At 38.2% G+C, this 13733-nt stretch overlaps 1 protein-coding gene across 1 annotated transcript; it reads right to left on the minus strand.

The window, feature by feature from the left end:
• Positions 1-2800: 2800 nt before the first annotated feature.
• dolpp1 (dolichyldiphosphatase 1) lies at positions 2801-11352 on the minus strand. The gene is made up of 8 exons (XM_060891290.1): positions 11186-11352; positions 6608-6708; positions 5860-5944; positions 5083-5182; positions 4844-4942; positions 4638-4766; positions 3908-3997; positions 2801-3822 (listed from the first exon to the last, which is right to left on the minus strand). Exons 1-8 carry the CDS (start codon positions 11259-11261, stop codon positions 3786-3788), a joined length of 717 nt encoding a protein of 238 aa, XP_060747273.1. The 5' UTR covers positions 11262-11352; the 3' UTR covers positions 2801-3785.
• Positions 11353-13733: the final 2381 nt, after the last annotated feature.

A 13733-nucleotide genomic window follows, 5' to 3' on the forward strand; every position in this document is an offset into this window, starting at 1 on the left:
CCACCTGTGATATATTGGGTGTCAAAACTGCCCTCTGGCCCTCACCAGCAAAGTGAGGCAGAATCGGTAGTGACATCTGGAGGCAAGATGTACGCCTTAACTCCTAAGAGTATCAAGGATTTGTGTAAATCTCTGGGAGAGGATATTACCGTCCCAGTGGACGATAACATGCCAGCCCCCACAGAACATCCAGGTTCAACCTGGATAAGTAGTATATGGCACAAAGGTAGGGAACCCAACCTCCCATTACCACCAGAAAACCTCAACCTCCCATTACCACTAGAAACGGGGAGAAGATTCTCAGACGACATGTCACTAGTAAGTTTAGGAGGCATGTCAATTGCAGGAAATAATGTAAATTAAAGTAAATGACAAAGTATGTGTCAACCTCAGCCAAGTTGAACTAAATAGAGAAGGCAGAAGTCGTCCAAGAGAGGCAAATAAGTTCACTGATTTGAAATTAAGAAAAATACTCCAGTTAGCCACTGGAGAAACAGTGGATGAGATTAAAGACAGAACAGACATTCATTCATTCATCTTCTACCGCTTATCCGAACTACCTCGGGTCACGGGGAGCCTGTGCCTATCTCAGGCGTCATCGGGCATCAAGGCAGGATACACCCTGGACGGAGTGCCAACCCATCGCAGGGCACACACACACACTCTCATTCACTCACGCAATCACACACTAGGGACAATTTTCCAGAGATGCCAATCAACCTACCATGCATGTCTTTGGACCGGGGGCGGAAACCGGAGTACCCGGAGGAAACCCCCGAGGCACGGGGAGAACATGCAAACTCCACACACACAAGGTGGAGGCGGGAATCGAACCCCGACCCTGGAGGTGTGAGGCGAACGTGCTAACCACTAAGCCACCGTGCCCCCCACAGAACAGACAATACTGGTTAAAGTAGTAAATGACCTAATTCTGACCTTCAATCAGGGTTGTGTCTTTCTGCTTCCTACTGACATGCCAGTGATCCTGACTCTTTCTGGGCCCTGGGTCCGCCTAGCCAATCCGGACTTCACTCCTACAGAAGCAAGCAAGCAAAACATGGACAGCCTATCGCTAAATTGATGTTGATGGCACCACACGGATACCCTACAGATGGCTGTGGATGGCCTCGCTCTGAGATTATAGATGTAAATAAAAATTATTTAAAAAATAAAGACCAATGCTCATACTGCTTGACTGTGGGTTGTTGAAGAGTAATCATTCAGTCGGAGCTCCCTTTCAAGTTTGGTTCTTCTCAGAATTATCCTCATGTATACTCAGGGCCTTTTTCCTTGTGACCATCATTTATGGCTTGCTGATTAAGGTTTTCTGTGTTGTGATCATTAGCACCGTTACAGGCACTATATAAAGAAAGTTGAATTGAACCTAGCCCCATAGTACTTAATATTTATATTATAGGTTTATACTCACAGTTCTAACCTGAGCTATAATCATTAAGGGGCCCCTGACAGCATTTTGCAAACAGTATAATGTGTCACATGAAGAATTGGCATAACTGTTTATTTTTTTAAAAGGCAGAAAAAAATCTTTTAATGTGAAAATAAAGACATCAGATACCAATGTTTTTTGGGTTTTTTTTGTGATCTGCTCCTCAGATCTGCTCCTGTGATCATGTACATCGTTCCTGCATCATTTAGTTCCAGTTCTACCGACATTCCACTAAACAGTAGATTGATTTTTTGAGTGGTTTTGTTGGATTACAGCCAGAGATGAAATCTGAAGAATGGTAGGTCTCCAGGAACAGTTGGTGATTGTTGATATTTATGGTGTTGTCTGATGAGCCATCTGACGGTCATCAAAGAAACAGAACGTGAGCTGCTAAAAGTAAAGCAGCCATTAGGGTTAATAGATGAGGATACAAAAACAGTACCGGAACACAAATATGGTATGCAAATAAGGACAACATGCCATGTCGTCTTGGACTAATTAGTGAGCTTGAAACATTAGTCACATTGGTTCATTTAATCAGATATTTTAATGTTGGACTGACAGTACACTAACCTTCTATATGGTGTTTTGAATGTCACATTCTCAAGATAACCCACAGTATTTTCTACAAACAGATGTGAAACAGACATACACGCCTATATCCAATTGACTTTATTCAGCCTGATATGTATTACACAACATAAAAAAAAAGAAAAAAGAAAGAAAAATCAAAGCACTAGTCTGTAATGACCCTTCCATTTATGGCCATCCCAACATGGGCACATTCTTTATAGGCATAGAAGCTGTAGAGCAGCATCGCCATTACCGCCTCATGCTAATAGTTTACCTGAGGTTTGGGTTTTGAGTGATTTTCCTTTAATGCTATCAACTAAAATGGAATGTTTTAGGTGTGGTGGGTTAGTGCCCAACAGACTAGAAAAATGGAGGAAATAAGTTACTGCTCGGTCACTGTTGTCCCATCATTCCTGAACTATGTTTGGTGAAGAAACTCCGATAACACACAAAAAATATTGTTCCATATTGATCCGTCCTACGTATAGGATCATTTACCCATTTGAAGAAATTCAGCTTGGAGTCATAATTCCTGATGATTGCTCAATCCTAAATTCACAACCTTGGATACATTCATGATTAAGTTGGTGGAGTTTCCTTATTATTTGCTTCTAAATGTACTCTAAGAGTTTTCTGTTTAAAAAAGCTCTAACAGCATCTGAATATTTTGCAGTGTAAACCACTGAATTTGTTCCAGGACAGTGTACCTGCTCAAGTATGTATAAGGATTATAGATGTAGAGTTATGCAGTTTAGCTTTCCTGGAGTGAAACAAGGCTGCTAAATGGTCAGGTAAACTTTTATTAATATTACTTTCAGAGGGAAAATTCCCAACAACAACAATAAAAGTACCTTTTAAACATATGGGGCATAAAAAGATGAAGCAGATCAGGACCCCTGAACTCGAACGCACCTGCTTCGGCTCGTCGGCTTATGGTCACCTCCAGTATATTTTACTAATGTAGAGCAAACAAAAATGCTGCTGAAAGCAAATGCAACCAAAGCTTTCTGGCCAATCAGAGCAGTTAGTGTGAAACTGGACTAATCATTTTGACAAATAAGTGATCTGCATGGGAATTACATATCAATAAAAATCTAAATTTGGAATGTAGCCTTTTCTTGAATAGACAAAAAAAAATGGAGCAATTTAAAGCATTTGTTCTTATGTAACTAGTGTTAAGTATAATTAAAATGTTTTTTTTCCATACTGAGTCACAAAGTGCAAATTATTTTACTTGATATTACATATTACCAGAGTATGGAAACTATGAAAAAGTACTTTCCCTCTTTCACTCCTTTTCTGCTACAAATACCCCACCCAAACAAGTCCCCCTTACACGGTTTCTAAAAGAAAATGTCATGCTGTAACAAAAACCAGCTATACGTCACTAAAGAATCTTCTCTATCTTTCTCTCTCACTCCCATTTTAAACCAGGTACCCTCGTGCATTAATGGTTAAAGTATATATTACGTTTCTTGTTAAATAGCTTTGCCTCTTGCACGGTCAGCATGCACCGGAAAGAGATGACGAGAGGAGAGGGTTGATCCCCTACACAGGCCCTGCCCCTTTGACCTCTCGACTGAAATCTCGTTTTTGGTCCGCATGAAAACGGAAAGCCTCAACCCGGACAGTCCAGACGTTCGGTCTCCAGTGTGTTAGAATGTAGGAGTGTGTGTATGAGTGAGAGAGTGAGTGTGTGTGCGTTTGTGTGTGTGTATGTGTTTGTGGTCCTTTTTTGTCAGTTTGAACCAGCGGAGAGTGCAGATCACTGGAGTTTTGTTCCCAGCTTTCGTTGTCTGTTTCTGTAATAGAGGAAAAGTGTTTTGCTGACTGATAAAAGAAAAAATGAACACAAAGAATCACAGGTTACCAACAGGTGAATGTTACCTGGCTTCTGATCTGGTGACCGTGTACTCAAACCACAGAATATTGGGAATAAGACTTGTATCCCTCACCAGGAAAAACTCTGATATGGGCCTGAGACCAAGAGAAAGAAAGAAAGAAAGAAAGAAAGAAAGAGAGAGAGAGAGGGAGAGGGAGATACAGAGAGAGAAAGGGAGAGAGAGACAGAGAGACACAGAGAGAGACAGAGAGAGAGAGAGAGAGAGAGACAGAGGTGAGAGAGAGACAAAGCACAGATAGAGAGAGAGAGAAAGAATTTTCTTAATTCAAAACTTCTTAATTCAAAATCAATAATTAAATCAATAATTTAGCTAATACTAACCACCAGTAATTTTCAAATAGCAGCACATCCCCAAAAAGTATTATTCCTTTTTTTTTTTTGGCCAACGTTTCACCAGATTTATGTGTATCAAAGAGTGACACATTTAACCTGTGTTTGTATATCCACAGGACTCCATCCAAAATCTAATCAATACCTTTTAGAATACCAACCAAAATTCAAATCAGAAATTAGATTTGTAACTATAGAATTTTATAAGTCCTCCAATTTAACACAATACCTTACCACAATGTGGGGTTCAGGTACACGGTTCAGTTTTATTATTGAAATTACTTTTATATTAAATATTACAGATCTGATTTTTAGAAAAGGAAAATAAAGTTTGAAGTCAGAAATGAAACCCTCCTGTAACTGATGAGTGTGTGTGTGCCTTACCAGGCTGCTATCTTGGGAAAGATCGGCGTCAGCACCTCCTGTGTTATGAAAAACCAGACCACGCCGACCACCATTCCAGCTACGCCCCCATATATCACCTGACTCCAGGTGTGGTAGAGAAGGTAAACTCTGTAAACACAAACAAATTATAAACACCTTGACCGATACCGCTGTATTAAAACGATTATAGCGAACACGAGCCTTACCTGCTGTATGACACGGACAAAGCCACGCCCAATAGAATGATTGACAGCACGTGTCTCCATAACAGCTCCACACATCTGGCGTTGTTTGTCTGATGCATTCTGTCAGATACAAATACAAGAAAGTTATTGTATAGACTAAAACATATAATATGAATATGATATTAATGCTGTACCCTTGTGGACCTTTGTCTATTTTTTGTCTTATTATGTTCAAATGCATTATACTGACCTTGACTCACCTTAAATAAAGAAAGAGGAAAAAGTAAACGACAAAGAACCAGATGAACTGCGAGTGGCTGGACGGCATGCCGTACTCTGTGGTTACTGTGCTGTGGCCTCCTGAAATAACATCGAATACCATTATATATCATGTGCTACATGCGTTCTCACTATACAACACAGTACGTTATGACACAGACATACATTCATGTTACTATGAGCATAATAGCCTATAACTACATATTTTTAAACTGATTTCAACTTCAATCCAAACTGCGACTGGTGAAGCATTGGGGTGACTTCCTGGGCCCTGTTCTTCATATGTTGTTAAACAAATCAGGAACACAAGTCTACAGTCTTTATGAGCACCTTTATGAGCACTGTCCAGTATAAGTAACCCTGTGCCCACTATAGCTTAGGATTCCCTGGCTGAAAGAAGAAAACCCAATGTGATATTTTGCTGTTGTGTCTCATCCACCTCGAGATTTGATGTGTTGTGCATTCTGAGATGTCATTTCTGCTCACCGTGGAGGTAATGAGTGGCTATTTGAGTTAGTGTTGCCTTTCTTCACCTCAGCCTCCTCATTAAACAATTGCAGGAAATGCAATTACTGGGATCTTATGAATATATATTGGTTCTTGTCTAACAAGCCAGCGCTTGAGCAGTATTGAGCTTGAGTGCATGCTCAAAAAAAAAAAAAAAAAAAAAAACAATATAAGAATGTCTGCTGATTCAGGAATGTATGAAGAACGAGCTTCTGATAAAGCCTGGGAAAAAAATGATGGGAGGGGCTTACCTCCACATGGGCGGGGCTCCTGTAGGATGTGTTTCAGCAACCAGTTCAGCCCTTCGTTCATCACCAAACCGGCAAAAAACGAAATCTGCATAAGACGTTATAATCAGTCACTGACCTTAACGGCTTATATAGTACAAAGTCTTCTAATGATCCGCTCAAGAACGTACATGGTTCGATTTTATTTCTAGTTCTCTAACTGAACAATGTCTACTCGAGCAGCTGAACTTTTACGTGCACATACAGTCGGGTCCAAAAGTTTGAAATCTTAATCTTAAAATCTTAATTTCTGAACGTTGTATGCAGGAAAAAAATTCCACAGGATGCATTGCAAATGTTGAAAAATCCTAAAAGGGACTGTATATGAACACCTTCATGGAGGTCGTTTGTTTCTTCCCTCTCTGCTGTTAACTTTTACTGTCTTAACCAATTTACTGTTTCAAGATCTAATGGAAGTCATGAAAAATGTTGTGAAACAGATGATCTGATTTGATATTCAGATTAATCAACCTGCCAAAATGCTTTGTGTTAAGTGCAGGCTCACTTCTGTTGTTTCAGTTACATAATGAGAGAGATCTTTGGTACTCTAGGCTCGGGGCTGCGTATTAGTGAAATTGATATGATTTGAAATGATTTCACTTTCTGTCAAAGGGTTAATCCACCTCTAGATGCCAACCACAGCAAAGCGATACCAAGTGTGGCATTAAATCTGACAGGTCAAATCCAATAGTTCAGAGGTAAGTGTGCTCACCGTGTGGAGCTCTCTCTTGAAGACAATGAGCGTGACAAAGCCAACCAGGATTGCCATCGGCAGAAGACTGGCGTATGCCAGGATCTGCCCTGCCAGATCACCTGTTTGTTAAAAAAAAAAGAAACAAATAAATAAATCCAATAACAGAATTGTAAGATCACAGATCTCTATAGAGATTCCCCGGCAACTTTGACCTTCAGCCGACTCAGAGCGGTCAGAGAGTCAGGAGAATCAAGCGTTAGGCTCATACCTGGTCTATTTCTACATACTGGGCTGAAGGTAAAATGTATATATTACATATAAAATATATTAGATTGTGTACAGATCAAAACGTTTTAAAAGTAAATGGTGATATCTAACCCGTTTCTCGTATATCAGACATGCAGCTATGAAATAATTCTCTTGTTTATACTGATTGAAAAAAAAAATGGCCCATAAGTCTAGTTCCATTCCACCAGTGAGATGGAAAGCCAGTTTACTGGTTTAAAAATAAAAACAAATAAATACAATTAAAAAAAGAACTAAACAGTTCTACATCACACATCACAGTTGCTAACAAAGATGAACATGGAGGTGTTCATGTTTTTTTTCCCGTCCTTTGAACCTGGAAATCGCAGAGGTCGAAAATGACATAATTCCGAGAACCGGATTTTTCCCATCTGAGGCAAGCTGATGTTTAGTCACAGACAGTGGGAGAAGACTTCGTCCTCCGGTACAAGAAAAATTGTCAAAAATTCTAATCAAATATCAGCCTGACTGTTCAACATTCTGCTTAAAAACAAAATCAAAATCACAATCTAACACACACAGTCGATCAGCTATCATACTGCTTAAATGCGATATGTTCGACCTGTGGTATGGGGATATTTATATATCTATATTAGGGCTGGGCGATATGGCTGAAAACAGTATCATGATATCAGTGTTTCATATCGTCGATATTTTATTATTGATATTTTTATGACCCATTTAAAATAAGGACCAGGAGAAAAATATATTACATTTAAACATTTTTATTTTAAACTTCCTCTGATCATAATCCCCTCGGTTATTAAGACAGAAAGGTCAAACACCATGGAAAACGCAAATAATTATAATGTAAACATAAGTCTAAAGTCACAATGAACACTTAACAATTAACATTTAAGGTGCAAAATGAAAGAAAATGTAAGAAATGCTTAATAAAGTGTAATAAAATAGTGCAAAAGTGTTAAATATAAACATAGAGAAACAGTCTTGCATAATTTGCAGATGACATTGATCTGACTACAGTCAGACTTATAATATCCAAAAAACTGCCATACTGGCGAGCTAACTTTTCCACTTTTATTTACAATTTCCTCACTTGCTGCGGCGCTCATTTTCTGCTCATCAGTGGCCGGTTACTGAAGAGGAATCCAGCACCAGCATGAGACAACGATATGTCACTCCCTACGTTGCTAGGTTACCAGAGAGTGAGTGGCTTTGTTAATGCAACCAAACTTGCTTCGCAACCTGTTTTCTTCCGATGAAGAATAAAAAATATCGAACACATTTTTTATTGATATCGATCACGTGTCTATCGCGATACATATCGTTATCGTTTTATCGCCCAGCCCTAATATTAAAAAAAAATATATAAATATATATATATCTAAATATATATATATATATATATATATATATATATATATATATATATATATATATATATATATATACACACACACACACACACACACACACACAAGCTTTGCCACTCTTAGCTTTGTATAAAGGGTCAGACATGTAGGTAGGTGGTCTTACACTATTTAACGTGAGCAGGTCAGTATTTTGGTGTACGTTTTGCCGTTGCCACTACCGTGTTTGTGGTTGTACATGAGTCTATTACATTTTCACAGAATGGTGGGGGGAATTTTATGCATTCTAAAGCACTCTTATGATAAATACGATCTTGTCGCACTGTACAAAATGATTCCAAAAAGATGTTCATTCAGATTAGTTTTTTAGTTTTTTACTTTGTTGGTAGCTAGAGGTGTTATAAGCACAGCTGCTTATTATTATTTAAGCTTGTGTGTAAGGATGTAGTGAAATGTCCTTGTAGCCCTGATTTAAGCGACTCCTGGGACCACTTTTGATAGGTACTAACCACTCTGATGCTAACCATAATTACCCATTATTTTTCTGTTTCCAGCTGTTTATTATGGTTATATTATCTAAGACCTTTTTGTCTGTAAAGCTAGCTTAAAGCAAAACAAAATAAATTGCAATAAATATGGTCATGCAGGAAATGAAACCTGCTAATGAATCATTTATTAATGCTACATTTATACATATAACAACTCGCCATGACTGGAGTCCAGTCATTTTTAATGAGAGCTGGTGACTTCCAGTGACATTGGTGACTAAATGTGGGCGTCCAGCGATGCAACATATATAACTTTATGCAAATATGGAGTATCTCGGTACAGCGATTAGCAACGAGACTGAAGACAGCACATTTGATCTATGGCAAATAGCACACACTGCTTTACCTTCATCTTGTAAATGATAGGATGCAGATATACGCTTCTAAATTATATACACAAACACCAAATCTCCCTCCAGATCATTTCATTTTAGCAGGAAGAAATTTGATTTGGAATGCTAGCAGCACAACCCACTGATAAACATCCTCCTTACGAAGCCTCTTGATGACTTAGTAATACAGCGAATGGAGACTTTCAGCAGTAAAATCACTGTAGGTGTGAACTCAACTGAAGTGAAACTCACTTAGAAGAATGTTTGTTTCTGCAAAGCCATTTTCTACTACTGCTTTTGCTGCTTCTAGATCATATCGATATGATTATGTATTCAAAATGTGTTTGGTTTTTTTTGTCTGTTACTGCAGGTCTAGGTTCCTGGACTTCAGTGCAACACCTACAGGTCAGCGAGTACTCCACGAAAAGTGTTGTGAACATGTGTGTTAAAGATCTTCACCAAATAATCTGACAAGACCGTTTCACAGACGAGTAAAGACCACTGAAATACAGACTTTAGTAGTCACAAAACTGTACACAGACACTAACACTGAGTAAATCCTCGTGCTCCGTGTCCTCATTTCGGGTCCCCAGACATTCAGTGGGTGGATTTCTAGTCTATCTTAATATAGCCAGACTAAAAAATAACCATAATTAGGACGACTACAGCCTCCTCTTGGATGTTTTTACTCCGACGCGCTGAACAGAACCAAGCCAGACTTCACGGCCCACCAGCACGTGCTCACGTTTCCACACCAGTTTGTATCTGGATACCATCCGAAACAGCACGCTTGCATACTAAATAGTATGAAATAGTTCAATAAAATCTATAAATCGATAAGAAACCACTAATCATTACACTACGGTACTAAATAGTAACAATGCAGTCAGGATACATATGTGAGGCTTCATGGGACACACTGTTTACTACTGTAGTGTGCAGGCTGCCACACCTTCCTTAGAAAAAGTAAGAAAAAACAAAAACAAAACAACAACGTTTACAGCTGAGAAAGAAAATACACTCGTTGGACACTGACGTGTAGCTGCTCTGTAATCTGACCCAACACATCAAGTTCTTTATAACGCTTTATAACCCTACGTTATAACATCCTTATAGCCACAGAACGGTCTGATGCATGTTCTAGTTTCATTCCATATCGTCTAAATTAAAAACTCTCTCAAATAAACGGCAGTTTCTTTCGTTTGTGTTTACGGCTAATCTTTGATACGATTATAGACGACAACAGCAGCACAAAGTAGCGCGCTAGCTCATGTTAAATCGATTAAAAACCTACGTCTCTGTTTTTAAAATTCGTTTTTTTTTTTAAGAAATTACAGACATGTAACAAGCTCTGACTGGAACATGACGGATGATTCCTGATAGCATCTTAGCACGTTAGCTAATAACATTAAAAACAACAACAACTTAGCAAGTTAGCCTGCTAGCTAGCTAGCTTTGTCGCACTCTGGAAGCCTTTTCCTTAAAAGAGATGGCTGAAAACTAAAATATATAATTGTTAAAAAAAACAACAAAAAAAACAAGGCGATACTTCTGAGTTTTGTGAGTTTATACAAAGGTTTTATGAAGAGTTAAACGTCTAATGCCAAGCAAAAAGGGGAGCCCCAGACAGAGTAGGGAGTACGGCTTTAAACGCGCATGCGCGCAACGACTGCACAATTTGGCAGCTCTATTTAAATTCTCTGCGTTCGTTATTTTTTTTCGCACCCGTATTCCGTTTAGCCACGCCCTACGGATATAGGATTGGATGAAAGCATCCCACCTCCTGGGAGGGGTTAAAGTAGACCGCATGTAATTCCAGTAGCATCCCAGATAATAATTACGCGCATCCACAAAATTTTAGCCAATCACAAATCAGGAGGTCGGATCTGTCGGAATATGAGTGGAGAAAAAAACTTGAGCGAAGTATGCGCGCTGCGGTATCACTATTTGGCAAGCGATCCCATAGTCGTGTCCATTCAGTTGTAAAACCTCACACAGACTTTCCAGCAAAGACAAAGTGCTTTTCGACAATATGGCTCACTTTAGTAAAAAAAACAAAGAATCTCAATTTACACTCACCAGCTGGATACTCTACGTGCGTTAAAGATATCGACTGCCATCGAGGTGGTACCGAGCACTGCTCTTCCGCCGCCATCTTACCCGGACACCGGGCATCAAGAATCGACCAATCAGCATGGAACGCCTGTGCGTTCTCAGCCAACCAGCGTTTACCGCGCGCCGCCTTAATCCTCCATTCACCATAGAGTTTCTCAGAAGGGGAAAAAAAGTCTGCACAGGAACCAACGTCCAATCAAACACGTGCAGTTGAACGATCTCGACCAATCAGTGGGCGACAAACTTGACATATTAAAAACTGGGATAATTCAAATAAAAGAGAAAAAAAATAACTGAATGAATAAATGTTGTTTAATTGACACGTTACGCAAAATCTTCCACAATCACGGAATATTTGAATACAATAGTTATTTTGTAGTGTCTGATATATATTAAGGCACCAGATAAATCTAGAAAGGTGCTTATTATTTATTACATTGCTATTGTTTTCACCTCAGAAAAACATCCTACTGTACATCCAGATTGTGTGTGCTGCTGAAAAGATCTGTACTCCATGTATACAATGGATTTAGTGTTCATTCATTCGACAGCAAATGGATTTAAATGACACACAGTTGTGAAGTGATTATTTGTATAAAATAGTCTGATGACAGGCTTAAGCGTTATGGCATGTCCTGAACTGTTTCAACTGTAAATGTTTTATTCCTCTTATACCAGAAAAATGTGTCAACAATTACAATATACTAATGAGTGTCACTTTGTGCTTTTTAGTAACTTATAGTTACATTTAATACATTACAGCCCAGATTTGGGACAGTTCTGTGGATAATCTCTTTATTATTGAAGCTATAAACAGTCGTTCCCTCACCAGTCTTTCTTTCTTGCTATTACTGAAGCTAAAAACAAAACGTTCCTTTATGCTTCACCTCTCTCTCTCTCTCTCTCTCTCTCTCTCTGTCATTAAAGCTATAAACAGTCATTCCCTCACCAGCCTGTCTTTATCTTTGTCTCAAAATTTATATTCAATTCAAATGAGCTTTATTGGCATGACAAATTGTACATGTATTGCCAAAGCATTTAATATGACAAGGAATAAAAACAAAATAAGATCAACAAACAAATAAATTGATAGCAAAATAAAAGCTCAAAATCTATAGGCATAAGTGAGGTATGTGCAAATGCATGTGGTCTCATGAGCGCAAGATAGTCGAGATAACTCTCTCTCTCTCTGTCTGTCTCTCTCTCGCTCTTCTTTCAATTATACAAGCTATTACCGGTCATTCCCTCACCAGCCTCTCATGAATTTAATTAAAATTAAAAGACAATTAAAAAGAAAGTACAAAGTTCACAACTCTAATAAGACTTTCCCATGATGGAAACATACTGACTGTTACAAAGCATGTCCAGCACTGACTCCTTCCATAAATGTTAAGTATACAGTTAGCAGTATGCTGCTTGCAGATTATAATTTTGGGTTAGCTACATTAACTACGTTAGCTTTGTAGCTCCAGTGCAAAAAAAAAATAAAGAAATCAGATGACAAATTTTGATGCATGTGGAAACTATGAACCACTTTCATGTGAGGTTTTTTTATGAGCTTTATGAAGGCATAGCTTTTAAAGTATTAAAAGCTTTCAAAACATTTTTTTCAACCTTCTTTTAATTAATTTACACTCTAAGAGCCAGCTATGTGGAAAAATGCAAAGAGGTTTAGACCCCAAAGCTTCCAAGAGAATTATCAATGACAAGATAAAAGACAAACAGTGAAAATTAAGTTTTTAATGTCCATTAAAAGTACAGACACAAGAAACACAAAATACAAATGTCTGAAACGAGTACAGCAGTTTTGTGCTGGAATTTACAACCAGGCCTTACAACAAAGGCATATGGAAATAAAAAGGAAGAATGTTTTTCCGGCTCCTGCACATTATATCAGAATAAAACTTTTTTTTTTAATCGTTAACTGCTTTTCCAGAAGATGTCAGTGCACTTTGAGAAGATATAACCATTTAGGCTAATCAAAATGATCACAACCGCCTAAATGAATTAATATCAGACATATGTTCAGAAAGCACCGCTTAGACTGAATGTCTAGATTTTGCCTGTGTAAAATCTGAGACACAACCTATGATTTATTATTTTTTTTTCCGTTTTAAACAAGACAGTTAACAGTGAAATAATAAACACCCAATTAACACACATGCATGTGATGAGCTGCACATTAGAGAATATGGTATTATAATTTTTGCCATATGTGACTGAAACTTGCTCTCCTATAATCGTTACACATTTATACTTTGTTAATGAATATCCTGAAGTATCTCACTAACAAAACCATTCCTCATAATTCATAATCTGTGTATAAATTGAATCACTTTGTATTGTCCACACAGTAAAACATCAATATCTTGCAGAATTGTCATGTTTATGTGGATTTGAATACAGCAAGTTAACATCCATCTCAAAGCTTGTGCTGAGACTGTTTGTTTTTGTCGTTACTCAAAATTGTTCCCATGTGCTCTGTGTAAATTGTCACATCATCTTCATCATC

The sequence above is a fragment of the Tachysurus vachellii genome, chromosome 17 (genome assembly GCF_030014155.1).
Source record: "Tachysurus vachellii isolate PV-2020 chromosome 17, HZAU_Pvac_v1, whole genome shotgun sequence".
Classification (NCBI taxonomy): domain Eukaryota; kingdom Metazoa; phylum Chordata; class Actinopteri; order Siluriformes; family Bagridae; genus Tachysurus; species Tachysurus vachellii.

Coding starts and splice junctions, on each gene's coding strand:
- dolpp1 (XM_060891290.1), bottom strand. CDS start 11,261: ATGGCGGCGGAAGAGCAGTGCTCGGTACCACCTCGATGGCAGTCGATA. Junction 3,998..4,637: donor TTTCCCAAGATAGCAGCCTG/GTAAGGCACACA, acceptor TCTTGGTCTCAG/GCCCATATCAGAGTTTTTCC. Junction 3,823..3,907: donor GTCACCAGATCAGAAGCCAG/GTAACATTCACC, acceptor CCTCTATTACAG/AAACAGACAACGAAAGCTGG.